At 40.9% G+C, this 15,974-nt stretch overlaps 1 protein-coding gene across 1 annotated transcript in view; it reads right to left on the bottom strand.

Moving 5' to 3' along the window:
* camkk1a (calcium/calmodulin-dependent protein kinase kinase 1, alpha a) overlaps positions 1-15,974 on the bottom strand; it is an 86,489-nt gene that overhangs the window by 43,026 nt on the left and 27,489 nt on the right. Inside the window, exon 2 of the mRNA XM_061248874.1 lies at positions 6,268-6,661. Within this exon, the coding sequence (XP_061104858.1) occupies positions 6,268-6,549 (282 nt within the window). The 5' untranslated portion in view covers positions 6,550-6,661. The remainder of the gene's footprint in view (positions 1-6,267; positions 6,662-15,974) is intronic.

Raw genomic sequence — 15,974 nt, 5'->3', positions numbered from 1 at the left:
TGGCGGCGAGCTGGAGAACTCCGCGCACATGCTCAGTGCGAGCAGCACTGCAGTAGCGCTTGGTCTCTCCCGGCTCCTGACAGAACGCAAGGAGGCTTCAATAAATCATAAAACATTCCGCCGGCTCCATCTGCAACAACCGCCGCTAATAGCGTCTCCAATATCCCCCCTCTTCTGCTGCCCGAGGAGCGCTGGCAACCTGCTCTGCCTTATTTAATCCCCCCCTCCCCGTCTGGCTCCATATTTATATTGATTATGCTTTCCATTTGAAATTAAACAAGAAAAAAAAGTATGTCAGCGCTGGCCAGCTCTCTTCCTACTCCCCCTCCCAGACGTTTCAAGAAACTACAAATTCAAACTGGCTTGACAAAAAGCTGGATATGAAGTCTGATATCAATTAATGCGTTGTGTGTAGCGCTACCTCCATCTGCTGTTTTCAGTTGTTTCAGGGCTCGCATCACATGAGTCGCACCTCTCTGAACCAATTGGGTTCACCAAAGAAGCCATTAAGCATTCGCTCATTACAGCCTGCGTGTTAATGTTCTTCTCAAAAGCATTCATTGTTTTTCTATTAGTGTTTTTCCCCTCTGGCAACTTCGACACTAAGAGTGAACCTAATTAAAATAGTTGCTAAGTATTGGGTGAGAAATTAACCTGGGAGGTCACTATGCACATCCAGATGGATCTGACGCAACTCACCACACTGAATCTCAACACTCTGCAGTAATATATCCTGGAGGTGGTTCTTTGGTCATAAAAAGATGCATTTGAATTGATTCTCATGGTCAGCCAATCCTGTCCGAATCAGGTTCTGCAAAATAATCCACCTCCAATTCTAAAGGAAAGCATAGGTTTTTCATTCCCTCTTTTAACCTGAATTTGACCTTCACGGTGAATTGAGTCATGATACAAACTCTGACTGGTTCGTACTGTACAAACTTCACTCTACTCTGAAAGAAGAAACAGAGTGTACTGAGGCCAGTGCTGCAGTGCTTTGTTCTTAACTCTGGGTAGCAGAATTGAAGCAGAGCTCCAACAAGAATCTCATTTTACCATTTACAACGTACTGCATACTGAAAGGCATGATTTAGAGCAGAGATATTAAAAGTTTCCAAGCACTGCTGTGAATGTGAGTCCCCCCCTCTCTCTTATTCATAAGCTGTGAATGGACCTGGATTCAAACTCACAGTGACACATCAGAGTTATGTGCTCCACATGAGGCTTAAAAGACTGTCCGGGCTATTGCACTTCTTTTATTGATTATGAGTTTTTTATTTCCACTATTTTTTTGTTCAAGCGAAAAATGTGGTACATTCTGTCAATTCTGTCGGCTTAGTCACCGGAATGCAGGCTATAAAATGAAGAAAATAATCCCCAAATGTGTTTCTTTTCTCACTCTGGATTCTTGTTGGTCAACCATTAAATATATAACGTTTGATCATTAAATTTGGGGCATGCAGATTCAATTAATGGTAATTATGCAAAAGTGCATCAGAGTAGATATATCACATATCCTAATTTTACATAGGCATATCACCTGTTACTATGGAATAAAACATTTACAAATATTTGTGTACAATATTAAAATATTGTTTTTCATTTAACCTATAAAACCTTATATAATATACAAATTCATGTTTTTCAACAAGGGTACTTCTACAGTAAAGGAATATCATTTATAATTACTTTCATATTTTTATGAACAAACTGCCACAGGACTTGCACTGAATGTTTGCCTATGTCCTATGACAGCTGTGTGGAGTTTGTCTTTACTCCGTGCAAGCAGGTAACCTGTAGATGAAAAACCGTGAATTCACAGTTGCCTCTAAGGATAGATAGATTGTTTGTGGAGTGATCAAAGCTGCGAGAGACATGAGAGACTCCATAAGAAGCTCTCTAACAGGCAGGTTTTCCATCTTCAATACAAAAACAGCTACCGTGTGCTGTAAGCAAAGAAGAACTGAAGCACTTTACAACAATCGCAAAAGCCTAAAGTTCCCATTTCCCTTTTATTTCACATAATACTTGGTAAGATATGGTAGTTGTTAAGTTCCTAAATGTGCCATAACTATTGTTTATTAACTTACTAAATGCAAGCACTATGTTCATTTTACTTTGAAAACTTCAGTTGCAGGGGAAAACAATCCTGTGTAGGAGACCTGATTCTTTCATAATGTACATTGTGCATACATGCGTGGTTATTTGCATTCCTGTCATCTTCCTGTCAGCTTTGATCAGTCTGGCCCTTCTCATCTGACCTCTCTCATTAACAACACATTTTTGTCCATCAAACTGCTGCTCACTGGATGTTTTCTTTGTTTTTAGCACCATTCACTGCAAACTCTAGAAACTGCTGTAAGTGAAGATCCCAGGAGATCTGCGGTTTCTGAGATACTCAAACCACCCTGTCGGGCATCAACAATCATTCTATGGTCAAAGTCACTTAGATCACATTTCTTCCCCATTCCGACATTTAGCCTGAACAAAAGCCATACAGACGTTCTTTGTAGACAGTTTTTTTCACCAGTTTCTTTTATGAATTCAATCAATACTGAGAAGAAAAAAAGCAACACAAATCAATGTTAGCTGTAACCTTCTTGTGCGACCACACATGCTTTGCAGTGTACAGGAAGACACACACACACACACACACGCGCGCGCGAAACACATTTTGTGTGTGCTTGTTATTCGCAGGTACACTGGCTGGCCTCCCACTGTCTGTCTCCAGATTATAACAGTTGGCCGATTATAAAAAATGGCCGATGTTGATTAAAAATCTCGGCGAGAGACAGTGAGAGATGGCCAACTGGGAGTATTGGCTGGCTTTTTCCAAGGCTAGGCACATTACCCTGCAAAAAGCAGAGGCACACAACACTTTTCCCCAGGAATAATGTGAGCTCTCGTCCTGCCGGCGGCCAGTCCAGCTAGCCTGCTATGCAGCTGTGCTGGTTTGCTGAACGGGTGTGCCCTACAGGGACATGACAGGAATGTAAAGAGGGCCCTGTTCCCCCGGCGCTATCACGTCAGTAGCACTACCCAGGAGCTGCTGACTCGCAAGTCCACCTCTGCACCTGCCGGGCCACCCTGATTACAGTGCAAATAGTAGCACATTAGCATCCGTGTGATAGGCTGGTGTTCCAGTTAGAGGGGCACGCCGCAGGATCTGTGGGGTGGGTAGGAGCGTCCCGAACACCAGCTTTGCCTCTATTCTCAACAACTCAACAGTTTTCTGTGTCTTCAGCCCACGGGAACATCTGTCTCTATTCCCAGTACGCCGCAACCTGCCACCGGCCCTCCACCCCCCACCGCCGTTCCCTGCGAGCAACACGAGCGAGAGCAGCTGTTAGCCGCGGAGAGCGATGGAGCCAGCGTCAGCACTGACAGGAAACCACTTTTGATGCCACAATCCATTAAGGGTCAGTCTTTCTGAGTGGGGTCAGACCCATTTAGATTCACACATACAGTACATAAAATGGTGATCCATTTCTTCTTCCGGAAAAGGCAGCCTGTTTAAAGAACAAAGCAAAAGCCACCACTTTTCATATAGTTTCCCCATTCTCTATTCATAGTACAGCTCAGCTAGTGTACATCAGTAACCCAGTGGCAAGAGTTATACACTGAATGCAGCAGATACTTTCTTGTCCTTCCCTGTCCTTCTGCTTTGAATCTAGACAGGAAATAAAAACTGAACGGTGCAAAATAAAAAGCTGAATTCTTTTATGGTTTAACTGAAATGTTGAAAGTTAGTTTTAAAGAAAATGGGGCATATTCTGCGTGTTATGCAAGACAACTTACATAAGAAGACACAAGGCCTCTGGTCGTCATGGTTGTAGCCCACACATGATGCATATGAATTATTTGACAAAATAACCCTGCTTCAGTGATATCCTGCTTTTGTGATATCTTGTTTTTGTGATATCCTGCTTTTGTGATATCCTGTTTTTGTGATATCCTGCTTTTGTGATACCCTGTTTTTATTTCACCTCAGAGACTATTCACATAGGGCCTGGTTTACCAAGACCTTCAACACACTCTTTTAGCCCTTGCAAAGGTAATAACACAACCAATTAACTTAAGTATTTAGCTGACACTTTTTATCAAAAGTGATTGCAAGTTGATTAAACTAAGCAGGGGATAATCCCCCTGGAGCAATGTGCTCAAGGGCGCAACACCTGTGCAGATCTTATCGTGGCTAGACCAGGCCTCGAACCACAAATCTTCTGGGTCCCAGTCATATACCACTAGGCTACAGGCTGCCCCACAAATACCACAACCAATCACTGGTCATGTTACTGGTTTTGTGTGTGCTAAAAGGTCTCAAGTCATTCAAGCTAGCTTGAAGAATAGGAATTGCACTTGAAAGAATGAGTTAGCATTCAAACAAATGACTATGCTTTGTGTAAAGGGAATACATCTCGAAAAATACTAGCTGTACATTGCCTGAGCTGAATAATAATGAGAATTATCATCTTTCTCTCGCAAGATTTGGACAATAATAAACGGATATATAATGTGACATTACAGTACAATGTACCATAAAGCCCCTAGTGTATTCCTTTTCATAATGCAGCTGGTGGGTTGCCTACAGGAAGACATTCCAACACAGCCTTTGTTCGAGCAACCATTTTTGTTAAAGAACTGCCAATGTTTTGCCAAGCTATATAATCTGTGAAATTTTATTTTGAGTCAGAATTTAGCATATGATATTTTCACATTATATTTCATCTGTAGTAGGATGGGTACTTATGGATGCATTATATTGGGATTTATTGTTTATATTATATCTCCTGCAGGAAGCTCTGGTTATATAATATAATGACCGTAAATATACATATTTCACAATGAAAAATTCAACATTTTTGTAAACAAGGAAATAAATACAATATAGTCACCTAATCAATTTTTAATTACCCAGCCACCCATTTATCATGGCTTTTAGATCACAGATTGTATTTCAATATCACCGTCAGATGTTCTGCAGTGCAGGATCTGGGATGTGACCTGACATATTTGATCAGAGCTGAGCAGAAATAAAGAAGGATTATCTGTACACAATTTATCACGACTCAAGACTTAAGCTAAACTAAAACCCTGACCTCCTCCCAGAAGCCACTGCGGCATAGCTGCTTCCTTGATGCTGTTCTTTTTCAAAAACAACTTCTCAAAAAACTGTCATGTGTGTACATAGCCCTGTATAGAATATCACTGGCTGTATTGTACAGTCATTAAGACGCTGTGTTGGCTATTTGTTTCCCAGCAGTATAAAGGCAAATTCCCCACAGGTGCCAGGAAGGATTTTACATGCAAATGTAGGAACACCTTGCTAGGTCATATTATAAGCTCAGTCAGAAATGTATTAGGTAGACCTGCGCAACAGCTTGTTAATGCAAATATGTGCCAGCAACTAAATGCATAAAAGCATGGAGGCATGGTCAAGAGGTTCAGTTGTTGTTCAGACCAAATGTCCAAATGGCAGGGTAGTTGAGTGTCTCAGAAACTGCTGTGATCTCCTGGAATTTTGTCTCTAGAGTTTTCAGAGAATGGTGTGAAAAACAAAAAACATCCAGTGAGCAGCAGTTCATGTATGTTAATGAGAGAGATCAGAGGAGAAGCTGACAGAAAGGTTACAGTAAGGCAAATAACCATGCATTACAACAGTGGTATGCAGAAGAGCATCTCTGAACACACAACATGTCAAACCTCAAACTGGATAGGCTATAGCAGCAGAAGACTTAATAAGTCCAAAAAAATAGTTAATACTTAATAAAGTGCTCACTGAGTGTATTTCTGGCAGAAGGTAAATGGCAGGCCCAGCTGGGCTCAATCAACTGTTCTTGCCATTATATATTAATTCAATTCAAATAAATTAAATTCAATTGTATTTGTATAGCAAAGAGCATTGTCACAAGAGAGATGCAGGCCTAAAGCCCCAAGGGCACACATAGGGTTACAGGAGCAGCTACAGTGCAGTCCGTAAGTATTTGGACAGTGACATTATTTGATGTTTTGGCTCTGTACTCCAGTACATTGAATTTGAAACAATGACTATGATGTTAAAGTGCACTTTTATCTTTCATTTGAAGGTTTGTACATCCACATTGGGTGAACAGCGTAGGAAATGTAACCGCTTTTATACATAGTCCCCCCAGTTTTAGGGGACCAAACTGTTTGTTTGCTGGAGTACAGGGTGAAAACAAAACAAGAAAATGTGTCACTGTCCAAATACTTACGGACTGCACTGTATATTCCTTCGCTGTGAAAGCTCACCTGGGCGTCAGAGATGGACACGCGCTTGGACTCGATGGTGGGTCGGCGGGCCACTCTGGGGGAGACGTGAGAGTAGGCCCCGCCGCCGGCCCCCAGGTAGGTCCCACGCTCCTGCAGGGACAGCTTCCTGCTAGACAGGACGGGTCGCTGGGGGGCCTGCTTTGCGGGGGGGTCGGGGGCCCCGTTCTTCACGCCGTTGGCCTCCTTCGCGGAGGCCACGTCTATGGCGGCCACCATGTCCGCCAGCTCCGTCTGGAGCTCCGGGTCGGTGCTCGAGGCCATCGGCGCGACGATCAGGCGGGTGACAGCGGTGGGGGGGCGAGGGGGCCTCCAGCTGCACGCATCAACCACGTGGCGGCGGCCAGCTTGGGGATCAAAGGGACCTCCGCTGGAGCTGCAAGGAGAAGGGAAGTGGGACTGAGCGGAGTTCGAAGGAAACGGCAGAAACGACGCAGTGAAGGGAGATCTGCCATGAGGATGAACTGGGCTGCTTTATAGACACGTTTTGATAAGCCACTGTCGCATATATCTCTGGCAAAAATTCTGATGCAACTGATACGGTGCTAGATATTATCTAGGTTTTAGATAAAATAAGCATTTGGTACACTTTAGTGGGAGGAAAAAGGCAAGCATTGTTGGGATGTCTGTTCTCGTTATTATGTTATGCTATGTTATCGTACAGTATGTATGCTATGCTATGTTATGCTACAAGATATTTCAGGCTTCGGAAGAAAAACAGCATGATACCGCACGGCAAGGAACCATCGACACATATGAACTGACATCTTCATTGAAATAAATGAGAAGAATGTAAATCTGCAACCTCAATTCCCAAACAATTGGCAAATGATTTAAATGCACCCCTGCATTCCATATGCAGCTTTTCTGAGATGTTCTCTATGTGATCAGCACACAACAGCACCAAACGACTTCAAATCCAGATGTCCTACATTGGGCGGCACGGATGGTGCAGTGGGTAGCACTGCCGCCTCACAGCAAGGAGGTCCTGGGTTCGAATCCCCGTCGGCTGGGGCCTCTCTGTGCGGAGTTTGCATGTTCTCCCCGTGTCTGCGTGGGTTTCCTCCGGGTACTCCGGTTTCCTCCCACAGTCCAAAGACATGCACGTTAGGCTGATTGGAGAGTCTAAATTGCCCGGAGGTATGAGTGTGTGAGTGAATGGTGTGTGTGCCCTGAGATAGACTGGTGACCTGTCCAGGGTGTATTCCTGCCTTTCGCCCAATGTATGCTGGGATAGGCTCCAGCCCCCCTGCGACCCTGATCAGGATAAGCGGGTTCAGATAATGGATGGATGGATGTCCTACATTGACTTTCTCAACAGTCTGCTGGGAGTTGTGTGAGGAAGAGGAGTGCTTGGAAGTAACAGAGACAGCCTGTCAGTTAAAAATGTTTTTTCATATACTGCAAGATTACAACTTGTATATGCGAAGGCAGACGGACAAAAACGGATTCCCAATTTTTCCCAAACATCCCGATGTGATGTTCTGTGGAATTGCTTTAATCGAGGTTTCCTTTTGGAGTAACATGTTTAACAGCACTTGCTCAGAGACTAGATTGACAGCTGGTACGAACACGGTTTCAGACGATTAAAGCTACCCACAATCCAAAGCAAACAGCAAAATCCAAAGAGGAATCACACGGTCCACCATAACCCTTCACAGCAACCTTCATTGTAGCTTCAAATGAAGATGAAATCCTAGAACCAACAAGGTCAACAACATCTTCGTAGGTAATACCTCCTGGCTTAAGTCCTTCCAGATTAACAGGACATTGTCTATGTAGGCATCAACAGAACTACTCATCCGTGGCAGCCTATTCACAATTGCATTGGTACACAACAATATATATTTTAACTACTAAAAAATAAGTTCTATATTAAACATTTCATTATAAAAAACACAACATCAGACTAGAAACTGAAAGGAAGAACCCCATTTAGCGGAAATATTGTGTTATACAATGTATACAGTAAAAAAACACGACCGTTTCATCTGAACGAGCTGTCGACAGCCTTGTGGTGGCTGGCACTTTGGCAGACAGGAGAGAGCGATGACGGTCCATGTACAGGAGCTAATGCAATGCAATTCATTTTTTTGGACCCATACAGTGGCTTAGAGTCTGAACACCTCAGTCAAAAATGTCCCGTATTTAAATTTAATGAACAAACCTCTTCTCTCCTAAAATCAAACTGAATTAGGACAGTCAGTTTCCAAATGATTTTTATCCTCCAGAACATTCCATACAACACACCATTCTCTTAAACAGGCAGTAGTAGGCCTCAAACAAAGCTGTAGTGTGCCAGGTTGTGGATATACAGTATTCATGCTCCATCAATTTTGATCATCATTGAACTTTTGTATCCTAAAAACAATTTATGAGTTTTTATGACAAATATAATTTTAATGAACTGAAGATTGGTTTTACTGCTGTCACTTAGAAGGCAATGCAACACTAGCATCCCCTTCACAGGACAGAGACCAGACTAAAACAAGCTCACAGAATAATGCAGAGAAACAGAAATGCAAAATAATATGGCACATTGTACATTGAGTTTGTGAAATATTTCTTAAGACTCATTTTGCATATATGCAACGTGCCAAAAATAGTATCCACTTCATGGTATGGGCACCAACAGCACTACAAAGTATCTTGTCTGTAGAGGTAAACAGATATGCATGGTTTACACTCAGTGAGCACTTTATTAGGTATTCATTAGACTTATTGGTCTTCTGCTGGTGCAGCCTATCCACTTAAGAGGTTTGATGCGCTGTGTGTTCAGAGATGCTCTTCTGCATACCACTGTTGTAATGTGTGGTTATTTGATTTACTGTCACCTTCCTGTCAGCTTTGACCACTCTGGCCCTTCTCCTCTGACCTCTCTCATTAACAACACATTCTCATTAAGAACTGCTGCTCACTGGATGTACAGGCCTACCTAATAAAGTGCTCAGTGAGTGTATGAGCACAGTCACAATGTGCCTGACTGCATTATGTTGGGTTTTGTATTCTTTGTGTGCATCACAGAGGCCATTTCTACCTCTATCAAACACAGACAGCACACTGTATAACAAGAGTGAGAAATGGTTGTTTTGGAATCAATACCTGGCTCTTAACAGCCTCCTGCCCCTGTCCACTCTTCCCATTAAATTGATCACCTGAATGAGATGGCAGATTGGACGTTCTAGCAGCCGGGGAGAGAGCAGGAAAATGAATTTCTTTGGGAATGCATTATGACATATTAAGCCAGCACTCATGAGATATTATAATTCAGTTGCAATGCAAAAGGTCCACTAGATCTTATCTACCCAACAAGATATACCTGAACAGTTTGGTGATGGAGCATGTTAATGCACACTACAGGAGACAGAAATCTCGAACAAATAAATCACTATATTGCATGCCATAGGTGGCATTACAGGGCTGTCCAAATACTTACGGACTGCACTTTACAGGGCTAAATGCTTTAATATCCATTAAAGACTCATTCAATGTGATGCAATATAAACATGTGTCATTCTATGCCTTTAAGTGCTTATCTGTATCACCTGTGACACAGTTGCACAGGTTCTCTGAATGACCTTGAATGATCTTGATGACTCATGGCACCTTCAACACCTATTTATATCGAGATATATTATGGATCACTGCACCACATGGGTCCTGTACTGGCTTTGAGCTTCACTAATTAAAACTAAACACCACCCTGAAATGCAATTATTATTATAAACTTTTATGGTTGTCTGATATTTGACCTTATTTAATGCTCTGTTTGCTCCTAACAAGATTCGGTTCTGCCGAGAATTGAACTTTCCCATTACGGCACATGAACTCCACAAAGTAAAAACATAACGAAATTCCCTTTCAACATTTCAGTCTTTGAACAAAAAGATATTCAAAGCCATTGGAAGGATGTTTTTCCATTAGATGTCTACTCAACCAGCCCCCTCTACAAGTATTTCGTCCGTAAACAGGATCTTTGTGTGTTGCGTAAACAACAGCTCTGAAGGTGGGAGGGAGCCTTCAGCTGGAAATATCAAACGGCTAAGGGCAAGGGAATTTGAGAGAACCTTAGCAATGCTTACATAACTCACCACAGAGTGACCCTTCCTTCTGCTCATAGATACAGTGGCTTCAGAAAGTATTCAGACCCCTTCGCTTTTTGCACACTTAATTGTGTTGTAGGTTTCATTTTAAATGGATAAAATAGCAATTTTTTCCCATCAATCTACACTCAACAACACTCACTGACAAAGTGAAAACATGTTTTTAGAGATTATATCAAATTTATTAACCACTTAAGTGTTTTTTTTCGCATTCGTTCCTTTTTTAACTGTGCAATTTTCAATCACTATGGTAACGGGATATACTGCTTGAAAGTGTTAAAACTCACAGTTCTATTTGTATGATATATTTTAAGATGCCATTGCTTTAGTGACAACAGTTTTATTTATTTTGTAACGTGGGTAGCCAAACAAGCGTTTGGGGACCTCGCCTTCTCTGCACTTTGGAAATCCCAAACCACACAAAATAAGGTAATGTCACGGTTCTTTTCACAGTAAGGGTCTAGCAAACCAAATTAATAATAATGCAATTCTAAAAACGTGCTAACTCGGAGAAACGTCGATAGAATATCCATTGCTGACTTTGAATTTCTCTGGAGCAATTATCATTGTTGTCTGTTTCACTGTTGCATACTTCAACAAAAGTACTTGTACATAGGACTGCTATTATCTACATTTTGCATAGGCTCTCTGAAACAAGAAGAGCCCATGTCGCTTCTCTGACCAGTATCGGTGAAGCAGTTTCACAGCAAAGGCGTGATCCCCATCTGTGAGCAAAAAATACAGTATTACTTCTGCTCAGCCTAGAACTGGCTAGTGGTATGGTATTGAAATAATGACTGAGAAGCACATGTTAGGCTTTAATGAAACAACACAGCATTTATTTTGCCTGCGTAACGAAACAGTAGCATTTTCAATACGTACACTGAGACTATTACGCTTCGGCAAAAATGGTTCTTGAGATTTTATGGCCCACGGGGTGCTATAAAGAATATCTTATCTTATAATCAATCTGTCCTTGACAAAATTTAGTGCATGAGCCTTCCATATGAACAATTCTCTCCTCTATCAGCACTACTTTACATATGAAACACAAGAACCTGAGCTAAGGAGCAAAAAGTGTGTGAAAAGAGTTTTTTAGGTCATAGGGAAGTTTTATAGTACCTTTTTTGTGGTACTTTCCATTGAAAGTGATGTGAGAATCCCAGAAGAGATTGTTCTAATTTTATAATTGAGGTAGAAAAAAAATCATGCATTTGGACTCGCTGAGCCAGTAACACATTAGTGTGTCTAAAAAGGGAGGGGGAGTATGTGACACAGTGCATTCTGGGATACAAGCAAAGAGGCTCTTGAAGTGAATTGTGACAGTGCAGCAGATTATAAAATACAAAAGAGCCGACACAGAGCCAAATCTGAACACAAAATCAGAAAATAACATTTTCAAGGGTTGCATGCGCTAGTTTTGAAGATAACGTATGGAAGAAGGAAGGTATGTTTTGATGCTAGGCTACTGGTTCAGTTTCCTTAATATATCATTAAACAAAGCCGTCCGTTCTCTTTAGTTTGATATTCAACTAAAGATATGTCTCCTCTCTATCCAGACATAAAAAGGAAGTCTCAGACAATTAAATACACACTGAGGCCCTTGATAAACACAAGTGTTCTGGTGTCATCTATCATTGAAATATTGTATTACTTCACTGAAAAGGTATGCAGGCACTTAGATTATATGGACCCAGCATGGCCACATGACTCTATGGGCACATTAGTGCCCATTTGGAATTAGAATGGCTTGAGCGCTTAATAAAATAATAAGAGCAATCCATAGCATTCAACTGAGAATATTAGTTTAATATGTAATATGGAAATAATGTCTGTTGCTTTAATTCGGAATTTCCATTTTCAGGTAGCAAGAGATGAAAACAAAGGTCCACATTTCACAATTCATCTGGTTGCATCTTAAATCTTACTTACTATATATAGTACTGTGATGTACTCAGCATATCCTTGTTAGACATTACTACTAGCTAGTAGTATTTGTACTATTAAGGACTATTCAATAGCTGAGCTGAATTAGCTCTGTTTTGCCACCGTAAAAAGATAATTACTATATTACCTCCAGCTACTTTTAACAAGGTCTATACTTTTGAAAGAAGCAGACCATTAACAAGCTATCGCAAATCAACCTGCTATCACCCAGTTGAGGTCAACATTTTCAATCCCTCCTCAGTGAATTATTTATATTACTGCCAAGGGATGTCTGAAGTATTTACAGTTTAGCGCTTGGAGTTCAAAATTGGGGGAATGACTCAATTTTTTGATGGTTCTTTGGTTGTGCTTGTCCATCTTATCTTTTTGTACTTCCTTTTTTTTATTCCTGTTGCAATAGAAGCTTGGTGTTTCTCTGGTAATGTCTGGATTACTTCTCTCTGGCCATTTCAGTCTAATATCTTTCTAAATGCCAATTCTTTGTTCATTTTAAGTGGTATGCCTACATTCTTATGCAAAAGCATGATTTTTATTTCTGCCAATGGCCTATCATTTTAGACATTATTTAATAAATGTCTTTAATCTTACATGATTTGGAGTTCATTTTGACTTGAAGGCAGATTCCATCAGTTTACAATTTCATTATCCTCAAATTATTATGCAGTAGATTATATCATTTACAATTGCAATTTAAATTTTAATAATAGCATGGCATTCTGGAGTCTTCTGATCCATGTTCCCATGGATTATCTCGCTGCGGTATGTAGATAAAATAATAGACTGTAGGCTTATTCAGAGATGCTAACCCCTAAGTATGGTGAACCTTCCTACCCAGTGTGTAGATGCATGAGTACAGTACATCATCATCAACATTACTGGTGTGTGTTGCTTTCGTTTCATCAGTTAATATGATACAGGGACAAATACGAGTTTACATATTTTTTTTAAATCCCTTTATTACCAATCTTCATGGGAGCTTGCCATTGACATTTTACCTGTATTAATGCACTGTATATAAAACAAGCAATCTAGTGTACTTAAATTTATCACTTGAAATCATGAGAGCAGCCATGTCAGTTTTTCTGAGTACTGTACAGGGCACAATCATTAGGCGCTAACATATGTATTGAAGATAAATGCCAACAGTCATAACAGTGAAATATTTATAGACCAATTAATGGAACCTTTGAATTATATCATATGACTGTCAACATGACTTTGACAAATGAAGTACGCATTCCCCAGAATTTGCCAATTGGTACTATTGTAGCTAACTAATTTGAAAAATCATAGGGCGGCCTGTAGCGTAGTGGTTAAGGTAAATGACTGGGACAGGCAAGGTTGGTGGTTCTAATCCCAGTGTAGCCACAATAAGATCCGCACAGCCGTTGGGCCCTTGAGCAAGGCCCTTAACCCTGCATTGCTCCAGTGGAGGATTGTCTCCTGCTTAGTCTAATCAACTGTACGTCGCTCTGGATAAGAGCGTCTGCCAAATGCCAATAATGTAATAATGTAAAAATGAACTGGCTGTAAAGCAGTAGAAGTAGGTAAGCATATACTGACCAGAATTTGCATATATACTCAGTGAGCACTGTATTAGGAACACCAGTACACTGACTTATTCAGCCAATCGTGTGGCACTGTAATGGGTCATGCAGGTAATGGGTCTGGAACTTCAGGTTCACATCAACCATCAGAATGGTGAAAAAAATGTGATATAAGTGCCTTGACCATGGAATGATTGTTGGTGCTAGACAGGGTGGTTTGAATATCTCAAATTTTCATACAGTGATCAGCAAACGCCTTGTTAATGACTTAATTAAGTGTAATTAAGTGTAAAGAATAAATATAATAAATACCTAACAAAGTGCTCACTGAGTGTAGGGCTGCCCTTTCTCTGAAAATAATATATAACATTTCTCAATTTAACAAAGACAAACAACAATAAGAAAACTGACTTTCCATTTTTTCTATTTGCAGAGCCTTTGGTAGATACTACAGGTAATGATACTGATTTTGAGTGAAATCTAAACAATTCTATTTAATTGGAATCCAAGAAAATGCATAAACACAAGCAATCCACATCTTGTGAGCTGCTGTACAATGTATCTTATATCATTCCAATATACTGCAAAAACTAATTTCAGAAAATTATTTAGCAATTAGGGTGGAAATCAATTTTACTACTCCACCTTTCATGACATCACAGCCATGTGATCGCCGTAAGAATTAATGCATGTCAGAACATTACAAACACACATCTATAAGTTTTCTCCCTTCAGTTTCTGGCGCTTCATAAGAAGACTGACCTACATGGAGAGCAATGTGTACAACCCCCCATGAGATGATCGGATCTGTCAGTTATACAGATGCACCCCGCCTCCTTATTTTTGATGTTTCACCCTGCCATTTCCTTGCAGCAACTGCAGATGTGTGCCGATTGGGCGTATCTTCCCTCACATGAGCCCATCATATGCCTCCCCAGCTGTATTCCCATATAGCCCCCCCCCCACATCTTTGCCCACTTGTCTCAGGTCCAAGGATATGAGCACAGAGCTGAGGGAGAAGGTCTGGTGGACCCTGCCAACTGAGGTGGTGTGGGGATGTTTTGGTTCCCTCTCCCACACAACCCGTTTCATAAACATTCCTTTAGTAAAAAGACACAAACTATACGTGTTGCATGTGAATTTTCGCTTAAGATCATGCCTTGGATACTGAGTGACCACTTTATTGGGCTTGTTAATGCAAATATTTAATCAGCCAAGCATGTGGCAGCAAATAAATGCATAAAAGCACGCAGACATGGTCAAGATGTTCAGCTGTTTTTTAGATCAAATGTCAGCATGGGGAAGAAATGTGATCTAGGTGACTGTGACTGAAATTGATTGTTGGTGCCACACAGGGTGGAGAGACAGTTGGTGCCACACAGTATCTCTGCTGCTGATCTCCCAAAGTGAGTTTGCAGAGAATAGTGCGAAAAACAAAAAACATCCAGTGAGCAGCAGTTCTGTGGGCAAAAACATGTTGTTAATGAGAGAGGTCAGTGGAGAATGCCCAGACTGGTCGAAGCTGACAGAAAGGTAACAGTAACGCAAATAACCACACATTACAACAGTGGTGTGCAGAAGAGCATCTCTGAACACACAACGTGTCAAACAACTAAGTCGATAGGCTACAACAGCAGAAGACTAAATAAGTCTAAAGTCTAAAAGTCTAATAAATACCAAATAAAGTGATCACTGAGTGTATGTCTGCAGCAGAATTGCATGATACATAAAATGTCAATTCTGTGGTTCATGAGTAACAATGGATTTCAACAAGATGAATAGGCCTGATGAATGAATTTTCATTGATTTCAGATGTCAAGACGGGATCTTGCCAAGGGAAACAGCTTAGCATAGATAACCCTGGTTTTTTTTAACAACGAAACGCAAAATTGAAAAAAAGAAACAGACTGAAGAACTGGGATCTTTTCTCTTTTGTTCTTTCTGGTTCTCAGCAGAACTTTGCCTATGGTTGATACTGTATCTGCATCCTGCCAGCTGGGATGATTAATGAGCCAGTAATAAAATAGCTAGGCAGATATAAGTACAGATTATTGGTCTGCTGGGTGGCTCATCCTGATAAAGCTCTGCCCCA

The sequence above is a fragment of the Conger conger genome, chromosome 7 (assembly GCF_963514075.1).
Source record: "Conger conger chromosome 7, fConCon1.1, whole genome shotgun sequence".
NCBI classification, from domain to species: domain Eukaryota; kingdom Metazoa; phylum Chordata; class Actinopteri; order Anguilliformes; family Congridae; genus Conger; species Conger conger.
This window is presented reverse-complemented; position numbering and strand designations above follow the sequence as displayed.